Genomic DNA, 18,131 nt, shown 5'->3' on the forward strand with positions numbered 1-18,131 from the left:
TAACCCCATGATGAACGAGAACTTTACCTCTGTTCTGCGTTAGTGTACAGAACAGTTCTCCTCCTTGCTCACTGGCAGCCTTGCTAGAACAATGTCAAGATCAAGGAAATAACAATGGCTGTTAGATGCCTGTGACAAAAGTAGAAAGTAATCTGAAATGAATTTGCAGCCAACGTCAACAGCCCCCGGTCACATGAAGACTGTCCCTTTGCCCTCTCAAGAGACAGATGGAATGGAAACATGAAAGGGGCACCACATTTCTCAGCAGGTTTGCAAAGCAGAATTTGAAAAACCTCTTCAAAAGCCAGCCCACTCTGATCTTTGCAATTGATGTCTGTCTCAGAGGAGGGCCAAGCCACCTGCAAACAGCACAGATCAAGTACCATGGACCAAAAGGATGGGTCAGAAGTTCCCCACAGCAGGCACCTGCAGGGCTGTGGATGTGGGGAGCAAGGGGGCACGAGTTAAAATACGGAGGAACAGCTGCTGGTGCATATGCCCATCACAGAGGCCCTGGAATCGCCTCCCTTTACACCATATCAAAGCCCAGGCAGGCTTCTGAGCTAAAGTGATTCTAACAATCAATTCAAACGTCTTTGGAGCAAAACAAAAAGGAGCTCATTAAGAGCTTCCTCTTCTGACATCCAGATGGCTCCCACTCTTTCGCAGAGCATTCAGGAATTAAGGAAGAAGATTCTTCCACACTTTGAACTTCAACTGCAATTGTCCCACATTCACCAACACAGGGCAACTCAATAAAAAGAAAAACAAAAGTATCTGAACGTATCCCTTGAAAAAGTAATAAAAGGAAGGAATGTGTTTGCTTAACAGCCTTCTCTGGAAATAATACCTCTGGCACTACTGCTATTACACATCTCCTCTCTCCCAGGACCTCCTACCAAGACAGCAAGAGACCCCGAGAACGTCCCTATATACTCAAAACCAAAACTGCCCCCGCTCACCATGAAACCAAACATTCCTCAGCATAACTTGCTCATACAGTTTCTTCTTTCTTTTACAGGCCTCTATTGAATGAATGACAAGTTAACAGTTAACATAATCCTCCAGAAAATCATTAACTTCCAACTCTTTTTCCCAACTAAATATTGTAAACATCTTCAGTAACTCCTTAGCCCTTCTTTTGCCCTAAATCATTAATTCTTCAACAGAGGATCAATCTATTCAACTTAATAGACATTTGATAAGCTCACTCAGTACACAAAACATACACTCTAAATGTGCATAGCTGTATGGATTTATAACTAGAGGTCTTGGTTACTGCCTTCAAGTTGCTTCCACTCTAGCTCAGGAGCTAATATATACCCACATGAACAGACAATAGGTTAGCCACCTATGCTAGAAAGTCAGTCCTGGGTTCAAAATGAGAAACAAGTGCTATACTGGATAGAACACAGCCTCAGGAGGACAAGGTTCCCACTCCAGCTCCATCACTCGCTTGCCACTGTGTGGACAAATCATTCCCTTTCTGAATATGTAGCCTCATCTGTAAAGGGAGATGGTCTTAATGGCATTGAAAGTCCCTTCCACTCTTAACACCTTACAAGTCTCTGAATGGGAAAGACAGTAAGAGCGGTCAGGGCAGATGACTTTTTATTTTACTCTCAGGTTTTTTTTTCTCAACTGTTACCAATTATTCTCACAGGACCAAATTTTAGATTCACATGATTTGAAACTTCTCTAATAAGTTAGAGTAAGGCTTTTTCTAGTTGTGCTTTCAGAATTGGAGCTCACTTTATTCTACAGAAGACTAAAACATTGTCTTCTTTCATTGTCCTTACTGCGTCTAGGCAAAAACAAGACTAAAATGGGAGGTGAGCCATTCACGGTAAGAGTACGGTGATTCAGGGACAAGTACACAACACCTAGAAAACAAATGCAAGAACGTGCAGCAACATTTCATTACTGTGACCAGAACAGATACTTTTAACTCATCGCAATACTCATAGACTAGACGTGGCCTCAGAATCTTCGCACACCACTCTGGCAAGCTAAAAGAAATCCTGTCTCTGCCCCTAATGAAGTTCAAAGTCCAGGAGCAACATAGTGGTTGGCAAAGGTGTCTTTCACCAAAATAGTTTCATTGCCTAAGAATCTAACAAAGAGAAAGGAGCTCTGAGAATAAGCAGGGCTTCGGGATCTAAACGCTCGGCACGGATTGGAGGAACAGATAGGGGATTCCACATAAGTATACCAGATTTCAGACAGAAGGAAACAGACAATGCATTTCAAATAAACATAACAGCTGCCAGAAGGTATGCGCCAACAGACAAAACAGGAAATGCTTTTAATGTTAACAAACTGCATATAAGACTGTGATCACTGGTGAAGTATATGTACAAGAAGAGCCGAGAAATTTTTGAGCGGAGACTTTTCCTACCGGCTGCACACCTTTCTTTTGCCTTCCAGATCCACCATCCATACTCTGCCCTGCTGTGTGCCCTGGGGGCTGGCCTGTAGCGGGCATACCACCAGGTCCCCTGCCCTCTAGCTTTTGACTGGGTTCAGCCCACAGGATGCACGGGGAGGAAATGGGAGGGCGAAGGAGAGTGAGGTCTGGATATTATCTTCATTCCTTCCACCAAAGGCACCACTACTCTCAAGGCTGCCTTCCTCATATTCTGCCCACTGGGTTCTGGCAAAAGTTTCTTCTTGCCTATTTATGCCTAGGGGTATTAGCTAATAGCCCAGGGTAACAAACTTGCTCCTGTGGTTTCTCTGAGCCCTGTGGTACCTCACTAAATAAACAGTACCTTGATTAAATTCTTTTCAAATTACCCAAATGGAGCATGCCATCTGTTTCACTGATAAGGCCTAAAAGGCATGAAAACAGAGCAATTTAAATAGTATGATACCAACACAGGGATAGACAAACAGATCAAACCAAGAGAACAGCCTCTCGAAAGACATCCTTGCACTAGAATACAGAATATGATAAAGAGGTATTTGAAATCAGTGGAGAAGGTATAAATTGTTACTAAATGTTATTTGGACAACCAGCCATATAACTGAAAAAGATCAATGAAGGGAAAATCTCTAACTGATACCAAGGATAAAGATTTTAATTTTATTTTTTAAATTAATTAATTTTGGCTGCATTGGGTCTTTGTTGCTGCTCACAGGCTTTCTCTAGTTGCAGAGAGTGGGGGCTACTCTTCGTTGCAGTGCGCAGGCTTCTCATTGAAGTGGCTTCTCTCGTTGCGGAGCATGGGCTCTAGGCACACGGGCTTCAGTAGCTGTGGCACGTGGGCTCAGTAGTTGTAGCTTGCAGGCTCTAGAGCACAGGCTCAGTAGTTGTGGCACACAGGCTTAGTTGCTCCGCGGCATGTGGGAACTTCCCGGACCAGGGATCAAACCCGTGCCCCCTGCATCGGCAAGCAGATTCTTAACTGCTGTGCCATCAGGGAAGTCCCAAGATTTTAATTTTAAACCACATAAAATCAAGGGAAAATCCATTAATTTATTAAAGATATTTTTGTTGAATGATTACATTGTGCAGCACTGCTCTGGGAGCGGAACCTGAGCAGTAAACAGGACAAGGCTTTGAAGCATCCATTCTAGAAGGCAAAGACAGCTGCACAATCATGCAGGAAAAGCATCAGTGTGCTGGGCAGAGAATGAAAAGGGGGTGAAAAAGAAAGTGATGACTTTAAACTGGGGAGCCAGTGAAGACCCCTCCGAGGAGGTAACATACTAAGTTGGAATGATGAGAAAAAGCTGGCCATTAAAAGACAGGGGAAGCATGAGAGTCAAGGGTGAAACAGCTCCCCGACAATAACGAACTCAGTGTGTCCAGGGAATAGGAAGGTGGTTGCTGTGGCTGGACCAAGGACACATGAGCTATGGAAGGAAAGGCGGGCAGGAGCAGACTGGGAGAGGTTTTGTGGCCAGAGTAAGAAAGTTGGGTTTTATTCCAAGTGTAATGGGAAGCCACTGGAGGGTTTCCAGCAAGGAGCAACATGATCTGGTCTACCTTTTAGAAAGCTATAGAGATGCTCAATATCATTAGTTATTAGGGAAACGCAAATCAAAACTATAGTGAGATACCACTTCACACCTACTACGTAGCTAAAAAACTCCAGAAAACCACAAGTGTTGCCAAGGAAGTGGAGAAATTGAAACCTGTGTGTTGCTGGTGGGAATGTAAAATGGTGCAGCCACTGTGGAAAAAAGTTTGGCAGTTCCTCAAAAAGTTAAACATAGAGTTTCTATATGACCTAGTGATGCTACTCTGAGGTATATACTCAAAAGAACATAGGTATTCAAACAAAAAATTATACATGAATGTTCACAGCAGCTATTCACAATAGCCAAAAGGTAGAAACAACTCAAATGTCCATCAACTAATAAATAAATAAATAAATAAAATATAGTATACCCACACAATGGAATATTGGGCCATAAAATGTGCTACAGCATGGTTGAACCTTGAAAACATTATAGTAAGTGAAAGAATCATATTTTATGATTCCATTTATATGAAATACTCAGAATAGGTAAATAAATACACAGAAAGAGAAAGCAGATAACTGGTTGCCTGGGACTGGGCAAAGACAGGAAGGGAGAGAGATTGCTTAATGGGTATAGGGTTTCCTTTGGGGATGATGAAAATGTTTTGGAACTAAATAGAGGAAATGGTTACACTGTGAACATGAATTCCACTAAATTGTACACTTTAAACTGTAAACCTTAAAGTGATTAATTTTATGTTTTAACATAAAACTTAATGTTTTAAAATGTTTTAACATTTTTATTAATATTATGTGAATTTTACCTCAATTAAAGATAAAAAAAGCTATATAGTTCTTGATTTTCAACACAGCACTGTACTCAATATCCTGAAAATATTTTTGACAACAAAATACCTAAAAATATTGGATACAATATAAAAGTATTTTAATGTGCATGCCTAAACTTTCAAGAAAGCATGAGAAGTCCTCAAAGGCTAAATCCAAACAGGATCCAAAGATATGAGAGGCAATAAAGGCACAAGGGCCCGAAAGGCACCCATCTGTCGGTCTCTAATAACCCTGAGAGGCAGGAGACAAAGCCTGGGGCCCGAACAAGGTACTGAGATGCAGCTGGGACATCTGAATGGCTACGACCTATATACGAAATAAGAAATATACATATTGATCTTTGCCCCCCAGTGCTGACAGAGTTCCTAAATCCCTTGGAACTTCCTGGGTGATAGGAGCATCTTTTGTTCTGATGAGGCAACTCTTGATGGGCTCCTGCATGGCGGCTGGTCAACAGAAAGACTAAAACTTGATTAGAAGCTTGGAAGTTTTAGCCCTATCCTCCATCCTCCGGGTATGGAAGGGAGGCTAGAGATGAGAGTTAACTGATCATGCCTACTTGATGAAGCCTCCATAAAAATCTATAAACTTTGGGGTTCGGAGGGCTTCCAGTTGGTGAACATACCCATGTGCTGGGACAGGGGTGCACCTCAACTCCATAGGGACAGAAGCTTCAGTGTTTGGGACCCTTCTAGACCTCACCCTTTGTACCTCTTCACCTGGCTTTTCATCTGCATCCTTTGTAACATCCTTTGTAATAAACCAATAAATATAAGTAATTGTCTCCTTGAGTTCTGTGAGCCATTCACGCAAATTATCAAACCTGAGGAGAGGGTTGTGGGAACCCCCGGTTTATAGCCTGTTGGTCAGAAGTATGGGAGACTTAAACTTGCAAAGGGCATCTGAAGTGGGGCAGCCTTGTGGGACCGAGCCCTTAACCTGTGGGATCTGATGCTAACTCTGGGTACTTAATGTCGGAATTGAATTTAATTTTAAGACACCCAGCTGGCATCAGAAAATCAGTCAGTGTGGGCAAAAAACCCATACATTTGGTGTCAGAAGTGCTGGTTGTGAGTAGTACAAAAAACAAAGTTTTCCTTTTGTTATATAAGTTAAAAAGTTAGAAAAAGCAGCTCAGCCCCACAAAGGAAAACGGCAAGGAGAAGGAGAAGCCTCACCTTTAGAGGGAGAGAAGGAAACTACGTATTCTTCCTGAGAATTCTAACAGCCTTTCTGCATTATCATCTCTAGGGATGAGACCCTCTGCCTTCAAAGTTTAAAAACCCTAGTGAGTGTTTTTCTTTTTTCTTCTGATTGCTGAAGTCCCATGTTCTCTTGGAAACCACAAGTTATTTGAAGTCCTTTTTCTCTGGTCTTATTAGTGACACTGGAAGTTCCCTGCTCCTGGAGGTATAGTGCTGGAACAGCAGAAGACAGACTCATGTCCATGTGAGTGCCTAAGGCCCATCCAATCTTACTCTGATTCTGAGGTTACTATAGGCTTCTTCTGAGGAAAGTCACACTGTAAGGGCCTCTTTCTTCTGGGACTGTGTGTACCTCAGTTGGCTGATCCCACCTACATTACTGGACTCTGAATATCCTCACTCTTCTGGTCCCCTGACGGTCTGTCTAGGCTCTCCTGTAATCCTTGGAATTTATTCTTATTTTCATATTTTGTCTGTCATTTCAAAGGGGTTTGGGGAAGAGGAGGTAAATTCTTTTAACAAGCTAAAAGAAAAAAAGTGGTTATTAGCTAGTTTGGGGAAAAAACAGTGTCTGTTTCACAACTATCACAGTGGATTTCAGATACTTGTAGTACTTCTTTACAGATAAACTCTGAATGCCCTGTAACGCTCCTGGGTCCTCAATGCCTCCCACCTTGCCCACTACCCCAACTCTGATGACCCCCCACCAGGCTCATGCTGAAGCCTCCAAAAGCCCCTGCGGTTACATGGGGAAGCTAGGCAGGAAGCCAGCGTTGTCTGGGGGCCCTAACTCCACTAATCTGTAGATTTTACAACAGGGGTCCGCAACCCCCAGGCCACAGACTGGTACCAGTCTTCGGCCTGTTAGGAACCGGGCCGCAGAGCAGGAGGTGAGCAGCGGGCAAATGAGCGAAGCTTCATCTGTATTTACAGCCACTCCCCATCACTCGCAACCCATCGCTTGCGTTACTGCCTGAGCTCCGCCTCCTGTCAGATCAGTGGCGGCGTTAGATTCTCATGGGAGGACGAACCCTACTGTGAACTGCTCACGCAAGGGATCTAGGTTGCCCGCTCTGTATGAGAATCTAATGCCTGATTATCTGAGGTGGAGCTGAGGCAGTGATGCTAGCGCAGGTGAGTGGCTGCAAATACAGATTATCATTAGCAGAGAGGTTTGACTGCACAGAGACCATAATAAATCAACTGCTTGCAGAATCATATCAAAACCCTATCAGTGAGTGGCAAGTGAAAACAAGCTCAGGACTCTCACTGATTCTGCATTATGGTGAGTTGTATAATTATTTCATTATATATTACAATGTAATAATAATAGAAATAAAGTGCACAATAAATGTAATGTGCTTGAATCATTCCGAAACCATCCCCCCACCAGCCCCAGTCCCTGGAAAAATTGCCCAAAAACGAAACCGGTCCCTGGTGCCAAAAACGCTGGGGGCTGCTGGTTTTACACAGTTGTAAGAAAACCTCTGAAAAAGTACAAACTAAAGAATTACTTTATTTCTCCATAGTCTATCTTTGCTGGTTTCATTTTTAGATTCCATCACCTTATTTTAGATTGACCACAGTTGGACAGGATATTGTGATAGAAGAAATATATATTTGGTCTTTATCCCCAGTACGTAGCACAGAGCTTCTAAAACCCTGGGAATTTCCAGAGCAGTAGGATAAGAGAAGCATCTTTTGTTATTGATAAGAAGCCCCTTTCAACCAAGCCTGAGTTTATGCTAATGAGGTAATTCTTGGAGGATGGGGGATGGCTGCCAGAGGAACCAACCCTGTGATTAGAAGGTTGAAACTTGCAACCTCCAGGAAGGGGAGAGGGACTGGGGGTTGAGTTAGTCACCAGTGGCCAATGATTAAATAAATCATGCCTCTGTAATGGAATCTCTATAAAACCCTAAACTACTGGGTTCAGAGAGCTTCTAGGTGGTGAACACACTCAGATGCTGGGAAGGTGGTGAACTCCAACTCCACAGGGACAGAAGCTCCTGTGCTCAGGACCCTTCCACACCTTGCTGTATGTATTCTTTGTCAACAACGGAAAAATGTCACCTGCCATATCAGTAAACAAAAGATGTTGCAGCCATCAAGCCATCACATTACAGCCTCCCCGACGGTGAGTCCTGAAGGAACTCAAGATAGAAACAGGATGCCCACCATCTAGCAGTCAGCCTCTGCAGCCACCTCCCAAGAGTGTACCCTGAGGAAAGTGAGGATGAGAAAGCACAGGATGCTGGCCCCAGATAGCTGAGGTGTATATCAAAGTAATGACTTCAGTGAGCCCAGACTCCTGTATCTGTGCAAACATAGAAAAGCACTAAATTCTTTAACTTGAGATATCTGGTTTTCTTTCAGTAACAGTAATCTTTTGATGTTCCAATTACCTGGTCTTTGTTAAAAAAACTCCTATATATCCTGGCTCCTCCCTTACTTCTTCAGAGTAGTACCTTAGAGCTATCTGAGAGGCTGTGTCTTGGGCTTAAGTCTTCAGTTTTGTCCACCGAATAAAACATAATTCAAAACCTTTAGGGACTTCCCTGGTAGTCCAGTGGTTAAGAATCTACCTTCCAATGCAGGGGACGCGGGTTCGATCCCTGATCGGGGAACTCAGATCCCACATGCTGTGGGGCAACTAAACCCACACACCACAACTAAAGAGCCCACACGCCACAACTACTGAGACCATGCACTCTGGAGCATGCGTGCCACAACTAGAGAAGCCTGCTATGAAAACCCAGCACAGCAAATAAAAAAAAAAAAAAAAAACCACAAAACTTTTAGGTTGTACTTTTTTCACTTGACATCTTCATCTGGCTATCATCTATATCCTTTATAATGAACTGGTAATAGTAAGTAAAGTGTTTCCCTGGATTCCCTGAGCCATCCTAGCAAATTACTGGACCTGAGGAGGGGATCACGGGGACCCCCGATTTGACTTGTAGCCAAAATGGGACAGAAGTGTGGGCAACCTGGGTACCCACTACTTGTGATTGGCTTCTGAAGTGGGGGCCGTCTTGTGGGACCAAGCCTCTTAACATGTGGGGTCTGTGCTATCTCTGGGTAGCTAGTGCCAGAATGATTTAATGTGAGGGAAAAAACTTCAGACCTGGTGTCTGAAGTGTTGTGAGTAGAGAAATAGTTTTCTTTTACAAGGTTATTTAGATTACAAGAAAAAGTTCAAATACCTGCCAAAAGAATTTAAAAACAGTGCTCCCCGCACCAACTCTCTATCTGTTACTAACAAAACGCGTTAAGGGAGAAAAATAAAGTTACACATTCAATAGGCTCCATAAACAAACTGACCTGGGGCCAGAACCATTCAACTGGAATTGGCCATGAGTAGTGTTCTAACATTGATTTACAGCCCAAGTCTCTTTACTATTCAAGGCAACACACAACCCTAACCTCTGGCATCAAAACAGCAACCAGCAAATCAGCATTATCCTTGCAAAATTCAACCAAACATCTGTACCCAAAGACTTGGACACAAAAGGCATTTCAGTGCACCCCACGATGGCATCAAATAAAACTGGATGCGCATATTTGAATAGGATGTTTCAGTGTACATTTTACTGAAGGAGTGATTGTTTGCCACAGATAGATAAAAACATGAGAGAAAAATCCTATCACCTCATTTGAGAGCTCTGAAAGGCTGGGAAGACTGTGTGGAACTAGGAACATTGCCATGTCCATTTTTGAAAAATATTATCTGCCACATACCCTTTTACTTTGATATTTACTTTTTAAATTTTAGTTTAACATGCTTGTTAACATCATGAGTCACAGAATTTATATCTGTGAATGCCTTTGATTGTGGATTTTTTAAAAGGGATTACTACACAGGAACTCTATAATTAATTTTCTTTTTAATCTCCTCATAACTTGGATGTATAAATGAAGAGCTAAGCTCTTATCTTAGCTCTTCATTTTATATATATATATAGAAACTAAGTCCAATGATAGTAAATGACTTGCCCAAGGCCAGGAACCATAAGAATCATTAGCAAAATGATATAACGTTCCTAAGTAAAATATCTTAAAAATAATATACTTAAAACCACTGATCCAAAATACTGATTTATTTCTCAATGAATATTACTCTGATGTTCTATAGGATATTAACAGATACTTAGCAACTAGAGATTCTTTAGTCAAAAAGTCTGTAAATTTTGGGTTAAAGGCTCTTTGCACAGATGCAAAAATCCTCAACAAAACATTAGCAAACCAAATCCAACAACACATGAAAAGGATCACATACCATGATCAAGTTGGATTCATCCCAGGCTCACAAGGATGGTTCAACATATGCAAATCAGTCAATGTGATACACCACATCAACAAAAAACAAGACAAAAACCACATGATCATCTCAACAGATGCAGAAAAAGCATTTGATAAAATTCAACATCCATTCATGATAAAAACTCTTGCCAAAGCGTGTAGAGAGGGAACATATCTAAACATTATGAAAGCCATTTTATGACAAACCCACAGCCAGCATAATACTAAATGGTGAAAAGCTGAAAGCCTTCCCAATAAATTCTGGAACAAGACTAGGATGCCTACTCTCACCACTTCCATTCAACACAGTATTGGAAGTCACAGCCAGAGCAATCAGACAGAAAAAAGAAATAAAATGTATACAAATTGCAAGAGAAAAGGTAAAACTGTCATTATATGTGGACAATAGGATATCTATATAGAAAACCCTAAAGACTCCACACAAAAACTATTAAAACTGATAAATGAATTCAGCAAGGTAGCAGTATACAAGATTAATACACAGAAATCTGTTGCATTTCTTTCACTAACAATGAAATATCAGAATGGGAAAGTAAAAAAAAATACTGTTTAAAATTGCATCAAAAAAAAAACAAAACAAAACCTAGGAATAAGCCTAACCAAGGAGATGAAAGACTTATATGCTGAGAACTATAAAACACTGATAAAAGAAATTGAAGATGATTCAAGGAAATGGAAAGATATCACATGTTCTTGGATTGGAAGAATTAATATAGTTAAAATGGCCATACTACTCAAAGCAATCCACAGATTTAATGTGATCCCTATCAAATTACCCATAACATTTTTCACAAAATTAGAATAACCCTAAAATTTATACAGAACCACGAGAGACACAGAATTGCCAAAGCTATCCTGAGGAAAAAGAACAAAGCTGGAGGCATAACCATTGGAGACTTCAGACAATACTACAGAGCAACAGTAACTGAAACAGTGTGGTATCGGCACAAAAACAGACATATAGATAAATGGAACTGAATAGAGAGCCCAGAAATAAACCCACGGTCACACCTAAATAGGTCACACCACACCTACAGTCAGGTAATCTTTGACAAAGGAGGCAAGAATATACAATGGAGAAAAGAGAGTCTCTTCAGCAAGTGGTGCTGGGAAAGTTGGACAGTCACATGTAAATCAATGAAGTTAGAACACTCCCTCACACCATAAACAAAAATAAGCTCAAAACGGCTTAAAGACTTAAACATAAGACATGACACCATAAAAATCCTAGAAGAGAACACAAGCAAGACAGTCTCTGATGTAAATTGTAGCAATGTTTTCTTAGGTCAGTCTCCCAAGGCAATAGAAATAAACAAATGAGACCTAATCGAACTTACAAGCTTTTGCACAAAAAAGTAAACCATAAACAAAACAAAAAGACAACCTACAGACCGGGAGAAAATCTTTGCAAACAATGTGACCGGCAAGGGCTTCATTTCCAAAATATACAAAACAGCTCCTACAACTCAATAACAAAAAAACAAATGACCCAATCAAAAGACATACATTTGGCCAACAGGCACATGAAAAGATGCTCAACATTGCTAATTATTAGAGAAATGCAAATCAAAGCTACAATAAGGTATCATCTCACACTGGTCAGAATTGCCACCACCAAAAAATCTACAAATAATAAATACTGGAGAGGGTATGGAGAAAATAGAACCCTCCTACACTGTTGGTGGGAATGTAAACTGATACAGCCACTACGGAAAAACAGTATGGAGGTTCCTTCCAAAACTAAAAACAGAGTAACCATATGACCCAGCAATCCCACTCCTGGACATATATCCAGAAAAGATGAAAGCTCTAATTCAAAAAGATACACACCCCGGCTTCCCTGGTGGCGCAGCGGTTGAGAGCCCGCCTGCCGATGCAGGGGACACGGGTTCGTGCCCCGGTCTGGGAGGATCCCACATGCCGCGGAGCGGCTGGGCCCGTGAGCCATGGCCGCTGAGCCTGCGCGTCCGGAGCCTGTGCTCCGCAACGGGAGAGGCCGCAGCAGTGAGAGGCCCACGTACCGCAAAAAAAAAAAAAAAAAAAGATACACACCCCAATGTTCGTAGCAGCACTATTTATAACACCCATGACATGGAAGCAACCTAAGTGTCCATCAACAAATGAATGGATAAAGAAGATGTGGTATATACATATATACACAATGGAATACTACTTAGCCAAAAAAAAGAATGAAACAATGCCATTTGCAGCAACCTAGAGATGATCGTACTAAGTGAAGTAAGTCAGACAGAGAAAGACAAATATTATATGATATCACTCATATGTGGAATCTAAAAAACAGTCCAAATGAACTTACTTACAAAACAGAAACAGACTCACAGACATAGAAAACAAATTTATGGTTACCAAAGGGGAAGGGGTTGGGGGAGGGATAAATTAGGATGATATATAAAATATATCTACCATATATAAAATAGATAATAAGTATTTACTGTATAGCACAGGGAACTATATTCAATATCTTGTAATAACCTATAATGGAAAAGAATCAAATAAAAGAATATAGATATATACATATATATGTATTGATACAACCGAATCACTTTGCTCTACACCTGAAACTAACACAACATTGTAAATCAACTATACTTCAATAAAAAAAGACTCTTAGAGCCTTTACTATACTAATGAACTTTTTGACCCTCCAAGAGGAGAAATACAGTAAACAATTGGTTTTGGAACTTATTTGACCACAGATGTCATATTCCCCACATAATATACAACGTAAGACCAGTAGGAAATGCTGTCTTAAATTGTTTCCAAGAGTTGTGTCTTGCTTCCCCCAGAATTTGTCATCTCAGTGTTCACCAGAGGACTCTTTCTAAAGTTTTACCTGGTTATGCAGTCCTTCAGCTTATATCCCTTTAATGGCTTCCTTCTGCCACCTGGGTTAAGCCCACTCAGGCATAGCATATCAAGTCCGCAATAACCTGGGCAGACCAGATCTTGCCACCCTTCTCCTGGAACCTGATGCTCCCAAGCTGTGGTTTAAAAACCCTCTGTGCACCTGAGGGATACCACAAACTCAAATCCATTGATAGTGGGTGGGGGGTGGCAAGGGGTTCCTTGAGGGGTGTGTCTGACTCCCTTGTGGTCTCTGGAGGTAGGCTTGCATAGATATAACTTGAGAAATGACCTGTTTTTTTCTTTTTTTTAAAATCGTTTAAAAATGTAAAACCCATTCTGAGTTCACAGACAACCGAAGCCTGCATATAACCCACTGGCCACAGCATGCTGACCCCTGGTTTAGAGGAAAGCACAATCCAGGACACTCAAGACTGCCCACAATGAGTACTGCCACAGAACATGGAAGGAAATGAAGGATGCTCCATGACTAGAGACCGTGGAAGCCAGAAGAAGACAGTATGAGGGGCAGCTAACAAACAGCTGAGGTACAGTAGTGAAACAACTGGACAAGACAACCTGTGCTCACGCCTCTCTCCCCATGTGAGACCAGACAGCTGAGGCAGGAGCATCTGTGTCTAGGTGGCAGCAATGCTTGGGACAGAGACATAGGGTACTGTTTCCAGTTGCTGGTAGCAACCAGGAAAAATAGGAAGCATATAACTTAGAAGACCAGCTACCAATATAACCCACCCAGCATCATCCCGTGCCAATGCTACGCACTCTGAAAACAGCAGCAAACACAGAAATACTCAGAAATAGTACTAAGAACAAGCTGCAGTAACAGTGTTTTCCACTTGGCATGGGCAAGGTGGGTCACAGAAATGCAGACGAGCTGTCAGGGATCTCACACAAAAATAAGCTCACTATCACCAGTCTATCCAGATACTTGAGAAATGAAATGAAAGAGGTGATGAACAAAAGAACTTGTACCCAAGGAAAGAGAATCCACAGAGCAAATGGAAAAGCACCTTTAAAAATAATTACTATCCTTAGAAAGACAAAAGGGAAAAGCGTATCCATGAAAGAACTATTATAAAAATTGAAATAAATTTTTAAAATAAAAAATTGTTGAAATAAAACATTCATTAGGAGGGCCGAATAGACAATCTGATGTTCACATTTAAGAGAAATAATACATAAAATTGAGAAGTTTTGCTAGAACTACAGCGTAAAAGGAAGAAGAAACAAAACGTTTATAAGAGTTGAGATAAGAAAAATATAACTGAAAGTTTCATCATCTAAATCATGTTCCATACAAAGACAGAAAGAATACTAGAAAAGAAATATCTGAAATAAGAGCTGAGAATTTCCCAGAAGCAAAATACACTTAAGCTGACAGGGCAAAAGGCCTATCAAGTATTGATACTAAGCGGGTTAAGTAAGGTAAATACACATATGCACATACATGCACACATATCCCTAGACACAGTATAGTGAAATTTCAGAGGCATTAAAGAGAAATCACAAATACAATCAGAAAAACAGATTATAAAACAAAGGTGCAAGAATACATAATATGATACTTCTCAATAGCACCACTGGGTGCAAGAACAATGGAGCAGTATCTTTGAAGGACTTAAGGAAAATAATTCTGTACCTAGGCCAAACTGTGAGCCCTTAACATGGCAGCCAAAAGACATCTTTGGACACGTAAACACTCAAAGTTTACCACTAGTAACAAGTTAAGGAGATAGCAGCTAAATACAGGTGGTAATGTTGAAAAAGGACATTTTTACACCATTGATTGTTTCCCAAACAAGCAATAATCAAGAAAAATGTTATTTACTAACAATCGAAGGACTTAAAGGAAAGATAACAACAACATGAGAAGTGGGGAGTGGAATCAGAGAAAAGTAAAAATATAAGTTTCTTAACTTTGGGGGCAAGAAAAAGATTTAGAAACTGATTTTTTTCCTCTAACTGCTTCTAAAATAACATGTTAAAGTGTGTGTTAAAACTTAAAATTGATGGGCTTCCCTGGTGGCGCAGTGGCTGAGAGTCCACCTGCCAATGCAGGGGACACGGGTTCACGCTCCGGTCCAGGAAGATCCCACATGCCGCGGAGCAGCTGGGCCCGTGAGCCATGGCCGCTGAACCTGCGCGTCCGGAGCCTGTGCATCCGGAGCCTGTGCTCCACAACGGGAGGGGCCACAACAGTGAGAGGCCCACGTACCGCAAAAAAAAAAAAACAAAAAAAAACCTTAAAATTGAAAATTAGAAGAAACCATTAGAGGGAAAAAGTGCACTGGATGTAGAGACACAGAAGAGGGTATCGGAGGGCCCCCACTCCAGTCATAATGAGCTGCCCGTGTCCTTCACATGCCCATACACATCCAAATGCACTGTCCACTTGCTCCTCCACAGTGTCGGCACTGCCTCCACCTAAACCTTTCCAAAAACCCTCACCTTTCTCCTTGCCCCCACCCCTGAACCCACAGTATGATAAATACATTTCTATTATAGCATCAATATTTTATTAAACTTGTCGTTTACAAAACACTCTTGCCCACTAGACCTAAGTTCCTTAAGGACTAGGACAGCCTCCTCATTTCTATATCCTTTAACACATTATAGTTACTCATTATGTTTGCTGAATAGATAGGTAACTTTTACACACTGAAAACAATTAGAGATTAGCAGAGGCTGTATATGGCTAGGCTATGAATGATTAAATGATGTTAAATTATTTATTGCAAGAGGGTAAGTACCACGTCTAAGTTACCACGGCATTTCTGATAAAGTCATCCTTGCAGCTTCTTGTTAAGTTTAAAAATCAAGTAAACATGCTGGAGCATGGACAAGTCAATATTACGGTGCCTTCTATCTCCAAGGCTCTAAGTTTAGAGAATAACTTTCAGGGACTGCTTGTCCCTGAAATCATACTACACCTGCAGAAGCTCTGTGTCTTCATGGTTTTCAGACCCAGGAATATTCTCTATCAATATGGCAGACATCACTCTCACATTCATTTTCACCATATCCAATTCACTGCGCAGTTTTCCAATCTGTCGAGAGCAACACAATCACCAGTAAGTGTGACACAAAGAATGGCTACCTTGTTTCTTGCTTGCAGAGAAAACATTTTTGTAAAATTTAATATTTTCAAATTTATACAAATGTACATATAATTATTTTACAAATGTACAATCTGTCACCTTCTAAAAGGTCTTGAGAGCTCTTGTAATAAATTTAAAACTATGCTCTAGGAAAGTTAATGAAGGGAAAAAGTCAGATTGGACCCAATATGGAGAAGGGAGAAGGTAACCCTATCAGCAACCTGAAGAAAATGGCAAATGTTAGTCTGGGTTTCTTAGAAACCAATGGGAGAGAAAAAAGTGAATGTTTTATAGTCCCACGGTATTAGAGAGGGAAGAATCAAGAGAGAAACACTTTTTTTTCTTCCTGGATTAAATTCTAAGAGGAATTAATCACATGGATTGTTATATAATACCGAATAATAATAATATAAAGTCTTAAATGATAGTTCCCTTATAGCAGGACAGAAATGAGCTTCATTTCATAATTGCTTGTCTAAACATTAGATAAACAGATATAGACGAACAAGTAAATGTAATTCAGTTGGCACAGTTAATAATAGTAATAAGATGACCACTTACTGAGCTCTCTGGTGTGGCATACAGACAGTCCTATCAGGAGCAACAGGAATCACCTTACACAAGATCCGTCCCACAGCCAAGCCTCCACAAAGCCACAAAAGCCACTCGACGAGGACAACTGTTAAAAGCTCAGGCTTTTATAATCAGGCAGAATCCATGGGATTAATTCCACTTAGAGTTGAACCATCATAACTTATACAGTGTCACTAAGCTTCAGTCCCCTCCTCTGTAAAATGAGGTTAAAATGTACCTCTACCTTATGATAATATTGTTAAAAATAAACAAACTATATATAAAGTACTTAGAACTTAGAAAAAGTCATCAATAAATACAGTCATTGCTGTTGTTACCTGTTCTGGGACCAATATAATAGTGGCGCTCTTGGAAACCACAGAAGAAAGAGCTGGTGCAGTAGGAACAGATGGTGGTGGATTTGGTGAGATCTGAGCAGTCTATCAACATGAAATATAGAAATATTATTATTTAAATTAACTCAGCCAGTCCAAATCCAGTTTTTCCATTCAGATGACTCAGTCACTAGGGAGAGTGAGCCCTCAGGACAAAGCCTTCACAAAGATCAGACTTTTGGTATACACCTGAATTGCTTTTTCTACCAAGGCAGGACTCACCAATATGCAGAAGGAAAGAATTACTGTTTTTACGTTATGGAAATCATAGTAAGTTAGGAGATGAATTATTATCAGTCACTACAAGTGTTCTAAGTTCAAAACCTTGAAAGTTGCTTGCAAACTTGAGAATGAATACATGTGAACATTGCGAAACTCTTCTATGGGCACAGTATTAATAAACAAATCTATTATATGAATACCTATAATAGAGACCCCTGCCTGTCTAGCACCAATCTTTTCTTTTGAAAACTGCCCCTCTTCTGCTCTACCTAAATAATTTCTATATGGAGCAACCCCGTTCTTATATGACCTTAGTTAATTTGTGAAGAAATGGAAAACTGACCTAGGTTGGTTCAATGAGGCCCTTCTCTGAAATTTGGGACGTGGAATGTGAAAAAGCTAAGGCTATAATATGAAAATTTGGGAGCTATGTTGTTTACCATGTGGAAAAAGCTAGTCTGCAATGAGAGAGAAGAACGAAACTGATGATCAAAGGAAGGTAGACAAGTAACAAGGCATTTGAATGCTTGGTTCTCTGTTCAAAGATCCAGCTAACACCACCCTTCTTGCGGCTTGTATCTTATGAGGTATCACAGTATCCTTCTAACAGAT

At 40.7% G+C, this 18,131-nt stretch overlaps 1 protein-coding gene across 2 annotated transcripts in view; it reads right to left on the reverse strand.

Moving 5' to 3' along the window:
- TOM1L1 (target of myb1 like 1 membrane trafficking protein) overlaps positions 1 to 18,131 on the reverse strand; it is a 52,580-nt gene that overhangs the window by 22,796 nt on the left and 11,653 nt on the right. For both annotated transcript variants that reach the window (XM_059997164.1, XM_059997166.1), the window contains exons 6-7: positions 17,241 to 17,342; positions 16,162 to 16,278 (exon numbers count right to left, since the gene is read on the reverse strand). In XM_059997164.1, the coding sequence (XP_059853147.1) occupies positions 16,162 to 16,278; positions 17,241 to 17,342 (219 nt within the window). The remainder of the gene's footprint in view (positions 1 to 16,161; positions 16,279 to 17,240; positions 17,343 to 18,131) is intronic.

This window comes from Delphinus delphis, chromosome 19 (genome assembly GCF_949987515.2).
Source record: "Delphinus delphis chromosome 19, mDelDel1.2, whole genome shotgun sequence".
In the NCBI taxonomy this organism is placed as follows: Eukaryota; Metazoa; Chordata; class Mammalia; order Artiodactyla; family Delphinidae; genus Delphinus; species Delphinus delphis.